The sequence below is a fragment of the Mastomys coucha genome, unplaced genomic scaffold (genome assembly GCF_008632895.1).
Source record: "Mastomys coucha isolate ucsf_1 unplaced genomic scaffold, UCSF_Mcou_1 pScaffold18, whole genome shotgun sequence".
Taxonomy (NCBI): Eukaryota; Metazoa; Chordata; class Mammalia; order Rodentia; family Muridae; genus Mastomys; species Mastomys coucha.
The window spans coordinates 73,927,122-73,933,121 of NW_022196900.1; the positions used below are offsets into that span (position 1 = coordinate 73,927,122).

A 6,000-nucleotide genomic window follows, 5' to 3' on the forward strand; every position below is an offset into this window, starting at 1 on the left:
GATCAAACCCAAGGCCACATGAATGCCTGGAAGATACTCTACCAATTGAGCCAATTTAGCCAAGACGAAAATTTATTTTAACTCCTCTGACATTTCCAGCAAAGTTACCTCAATGATAACTATCAGTATTTATTCTTGTTACTCACTATTTATGCACTGCTTTATTTTTCATTTATTAAATTGTCTAGAATTCCCACCCCCAGCCTTCACAGAGTTTCTCTGTAGAGCCCTAGGTGTCCTGGAACTCACTCTGAAAAGAAGCTGGACTCAAACTCAAACTCAAAATCTGCCGGCCTTTAAAAATCTGCCTGCCTCTGCCTCCCAAGTGCTGGGATTAAAGGCCTGTGCCACCAACCCAACCCCCAAGCCATCTAGCACTTTTAAAAAACTTAGACAAGGTCCATTATCTTGGGTAAATATTTACTATGTTGCTGCCTCCAAGAAACCTGGTAAAGAAAAGTTAGTAGGATGAAAGCAGTTTATATTTTGGCTGATTTTCTAGAAAATGTTTAGGAATGTTTAGAAAATCTAGAAATGTTTAGTAGTCTAAATTATTTCACAAAATAACTTGAGTACTTGCTTAACTAGGTACACAATTACCTTCTGTATGTTTATGCACACAAACCTAAAAATTGCTTTCAAAGTTCTTTTTCTTGGGGGTAGAGGGGATTTGATTTGGGTTTTTTCAAGACAGGCTTTTCCTGGGTAGCACTGGCTGTCCTGGAACTCGCTCTGTAAGCTAGGCTAGCCTCAAACTAACTTAGAGACTCACCAACTTCTGCTAGGATTGCAGGCATGTGCCACCATCAAATTGGCTTGAAACTTTAATTTCTTTGAACAAGTGAACAATCTAAGCTACTGCTTTTCACACATTGCTTCTATTTCAGAATGTGTTAAGTGCTGTATTCTAGAAAATAAACCTTAAGGTAGAAAAACCAAACCAAATCAAAACATACAGCTATTTAAAACAAAAGAAAACAAAACCACCCTCCAGCTATGTAATCTGACAATTTGGTACTCTTACTAAGCAAAATTAGAGTCAAAAGAAAGGGCACCAATAAACAAAGTAGCAGATCCTGAAATAGCCAGTAGTGGAAAGAAAAAGATGTCTGATTTAACACAAAGCAGACAAGATAAACAAACAAAAAAAAAAACTAAAATTCACTACCAGAGAAACATGATTCCATTTCTGAATCCCAGCAACTAAAGAGAAATGTTATTTACATTAGTAAATACAACTACACATGCTTATAGAGCCAGTCATTAATTAGCAGGTACACTTTCACATACAATACTTAAGAAGCATACTGAATACTTTGTAAGTGTATTTCAGAATTTCCCTGAAATATTGACTGACAAATCACTGAACCAACTGTAATAGACGGGAACAATATAACCCACTGAGGTTTGTGATGACCTCTGAACTCCAAGGCATACTAGGCAATTGCTGAAGAAATCATTAAGTATTCCTCCTGGATTTGAGTGTTTACAATATGAAAATATTAATAAGAGGCACAATCATGAGGTTGGAAACATGGCTCAGTTACTGTTCAGTTAGAGGACTGGAGTTTGGATCCTGGCACCATCTGGTGGATGACAAATGCCTATAACTCTTAGTTCCAAGGGATCGCTGATACCCTGCCCCACCACACACTGACGCTCATGCTCGTGCTCTCTCTGTCTCTCTGTCTCTCTCTCTGTCTGTCTCTGTCTGTCTGTCTCTCTCTCTCTCTCTCTCTCTCTCTCTCACACACACACACACACACACACGCACACACACACTCTCTCTCACACACACACACATACACTGAATAAAAAGAAATATAATCAAAACTACAAATATCATGTTTCAACTTGTTTTAAGTTTACTAATCCTACCTTACATATATATTCTTTCTGAACACAAAAGAAATAAAAATAAAATAATTTGTGGGAACTGAGAGGACCAGGGTGCTTTTAGGGGGTGGGGGATATCTTTACAAATGTCAAATAAGCCGAACAAAAACAAGAGACACTGCTGTGTTTCATATAAACAGACCCTCATAAGTTGGTTGATTAGCAAGAATTTATACTGGAACCTTCATTGTGTCCATTCTCAAAACATTCAGTGATGAGCTACCTAGTTTTGTTCTTTATGAATAAAACAGAGCAAAATGATCTGATTTACAGCACATGAGAGACATCACCAAATTTGAGAAGAAATTTGATGAGTTATTTTAATGATATTCATTAAAATTGAATTTAAGCTGTCTGTCAGTCTCTGCATTTCCTCTCATTCTTAAACACCTTATTTGCCTCTTCGTGTACCAAACATCTAAGAACTAAGAAAGATGGAGGATGGATGGGCAGAGATACACAGAAATAGACAAGCAGACATAAATGGATGGCATATATGCAAAGCAAAGGTTTAGAAAACTTCTTAATAGTTTACACAGTATCAAATGTTACACACACAAACACACACACACACATTCACACACGACTGTATCATGGAATAGAGACAAGCATAATGGTCAGAAACAGAATGTTTGCATAGCTAATGTTCACATTAGGCTTATATCCTACATAGGTTTGATTTAATTGCTCCACTCATTTAATTCAAAGTAAGTAAATTCAAGCAGCACTTTTCCATCAAAAGTAGTAATAATAGCTATTCAAGAGGCTTAAGAAAAGAGGATCACTTGAGCCCAGGAGTTGGAGATTAATCTGAGTAATATCCCAAGACCCCATTTCAAAAACAAAAGAAATGAAAAGAAAACAAAGTAGCAAGGTCTTAACAATTCTCTGGCCATAAGCACATATTACAGAATACAGTACTTAGAGACGCCCTCCCCCATGCACTAAATGAACTGCAACAATCTGATACATCTTCAAAAGGTGCTAAGGATTTAAAAAGAGTCTTTCTTTTACTCACCTGTAAACCTCTCCTTCTCAGAATACTGGAATCATCCATAGCAAATATCAGACAAAAAAGCCACTCCCCAGACACCAACTACTAGCACCTACTGCTGAATAAAGAGGTAAACAGCCCATTCAGAATGCAGGCTGTGCCCAGTAACCCAGCACAGCTAACCCAGGACACAGTTATTGCCTAATACTAAAATCCAGAAAGCTCTCACTAGAATCAAAGCAGGAACAGAGAAAATACTTGATATTTGCTTTTCTTTTCCATACATAGCCTCCTTTGTCTGAAATTATCTTAAGTACCAAGAAAAGAACAAAGGTCCCAAGAAAAGCAATTGCAATCTTTGCTATCCTGACTTCACAGCTTATTAAAAAGGTCTGGCAAACAAAACAAGAGTCTCCACCTACAGCTACTAAGCTCATAAAATCGGTGTTACGTTTTCCTTTCCAAAAATAAAACCATTCCACATCCATTTCTTAAGGTAAATATGCTTCAAAAATATAAAAACAACAATAACAAAAAAAACCACATAATTACGCTGCCTCTTTTCGGGCTCAAACTGATACAAAACCAGTTATTGTTTTGGCTAAGTCGGCAAAATTCCTTTCATCCTTTGTACAGACAAAGCAAATGTCAGATTCTTTCGATACTGTCACAGGCTCTTTTGTTTCTTTATCCCTAGATATGCAGATCTTCCAGTCTTGGACAGTCCCAAAGCCTCTTCCCCACCCTCCACCCAGAAGCCCAGACCATTGCAAAGGTTGGTCTCCCAGCTCTTTTATGTCCTTGGGAGGATAAGAGTACACGTGCTGTGAGTTCTGAGCACGGATGAATTCATTCATCTATTCATCGCTGACAGTGCTGCCACAGGAAACGCTCCCTATTCCACCAGATGTCTAAAAGGACACAGCAAGCAAAAGCGTAGCTTCACCAAGCTATAATAAGCTCAGAATTATTTCTTTGGTCACTGCCTGCCATACTTGAAGCAGGACTTCAGTCACATTTAAAGATGTCTAACCCTTAATTCATAGAACAAAACACACTTTTTTAGTGTTCAAGACTAAAAAGGTTATCTCTTATGACAGGACTCTATAACTTAAATATTCATAAGTGTTTTCTAGCATTGCAGAAATTGTTAAAAACCCAGAAAAAATGGAAAATTGAAACAAGTTGGTAATTCTAATAAATCACATGGAAAGTTAGTGAAAGTAGGACTACATTATCAAGATGATTACTATATGGCCTTCTAATTTACAACCATTGTTCTTCAAACTATAAGACATACTGCAAAACTTATTAACCCCACAAAGGATTCCAGAAATTAACTCAGATTTCCTATTTTGACAGAAAAGGGCATGTACAGAACATGTAAATCAGCCTTTTATATTCCGAAAGGATTAAACAGATCAATAGCTATAGGGCAGGTTCAGTATGTATCCCAGGAGGAGGGAAAGCTGCCCTTCTACAGCTACGCTAGCTGCAAACAAGTCTGGGGCTTAAAGGAAGTTCTATTTAGAAGATCTTTTTCTGATCCTCTGGTAACCGAGTACAAGAGGAACAAGACATAGCCTCACAGCCAAAAAGAGTACAAAAAGCAAGGTGCATCTCTCCTTCACTCATCAAAAAATTTTAAGTCCTTTACCACATCCACTGTAGTCATTCATTGTGAAAGCTAACAAATCCAATCCCCTTCTTCCATCTGCTGCTTTTAAACAATTAGAGTATGTCTAATGGAGAAAACAAGACCTGAACAGACAGCTGGTTGGCATTGGGTATGCTACATGGTACATTACACTCTACAAAGTCACCAACTTTTAAAGACACAGAATTTATCAATCTAACTTTACATACAAAGTATACATACATACATGAGCAGAAATCAAGAGAAATAATATCTATTTCATTCAAATGCAACTAACAGAAATATTTTAAGGTACAACCTAATAAGCTCTTCAGGTCAAACATTTAAAAAAACTCCTATTCATATTATTAAGGAATCATTATGCTAACTCCTGAAATAGGGATGGAAAAGATTATAACAACCAATTACTAACAAACTTTTGAGAAAAGCTCAAATCCACAGTGTAAACCAAAGAGAAGTAAGTAATGACACATTCTTATCAGGTACAAAACAAAGTGTTCCAGGGGTTAAGAAGGGCTAGCTCATTATACTGCAGAAGCTGCAAAAAGTCTTACAAGGAAAAAGTCACCTGGTTACTGAATGGTTAATTTAACAGAAATACCAGTGTTTATAACAGGACTTCATACCTTAAGAGTGTGCAGTTCTGACTGGGACTGGGAGCATACATCTTTAATCCCAGCTCTCAGAAGGTGAAGGCAGGTAGAACCTGGTGAGTTTGGGCATAGTAGGGTCTACAGAGTTACAAGCAAACCAGGGGTACATAGTAAGAACCTGTTTTGGTTTTGTTTTAAAAATTCAGAACACCCATAATACAAAAGAGTAGGCTTTATCTCCATCCCTTACTGTAGCTTAGTCTTCCAATCAGGAAGAATACAGTTTCTTAACCTACCCCACTCCATATACTTTCTAATTAAACAGGAATACAACTTCTCTTATATAGTTGTTTTAAAAGGGCCATTGAAATGATAAATATCAATGCTTTCTTTTTTTAAGGTAAGTTTTTTTATTTACCTTTTATTTATTTATGTGTTATGTGTGTGCCTGTATAAGTTTATGTGCACCATGTTTATGCAGGTGTCCACAGGGGCCAGCGTTGTAATGCCCTATAATTAGAGTTACAGGTGTTTGTAAGCCGTCATATAGGTACTGAGAACTAAAACTTCAGTAAGAGCAGTTAAGCACTTTTAACCAATGAGTCATCTCTCAGACTCCTTTTTTTTTTAACATTTGTTTATTTTGTATGGGGGAGATATATATGTAGAACTGCCTGAATAGGTTATCTCCTTCTACCATATAGGTTCCAGATATTAAACTCCGATGACTGTTAAGCTTAACAGCAAAAACCTCTACTCATTGATACTTCTTAAAATTTTGAGTATCCAACAGGATAGAGTGTACACTCTGCCCAAAATTTCCTCTTAAACTTGGATTTTTTTTTCTCTTTTTCTTTTTT

The 6,000-nt window shown here is 36.9% G+C and overlaps 1 protein-coding gene across 9 annotated transcripts in view; it reads right to left on the reverse strand.

Annotated features, from left to right (window-relative positions):
* The window catches only part of Mast2 (microtubule associated serine/threonine kinase 2), a 144,908-nt gene that overhangs the window by 84,123 nt on the left and 54,785 nt on the right, over positions 1–6,000 (reverse strand). The window contains exon 1 of one of the 9 annotated variants that reach the window (XM_031378276.1): positions 2,915–3,720. The exons of 7 other annotated variants lie outside the window; for them this stretch is intronic. In XM_031378276.1, the coding sequence (XP_031234136.1) occupies positions 2,915–2,953 (39 nt within the window). In that variant the 5' untranslated portion in view covers positions 2,954–3,720. Of the gene's footprint in view, positions 1–2,914; positions 3,721–6,000 lie in introns of those variants that run through there. One more of the 9 variants, XM_031378279.1, reaches the window with a different exon arrangement.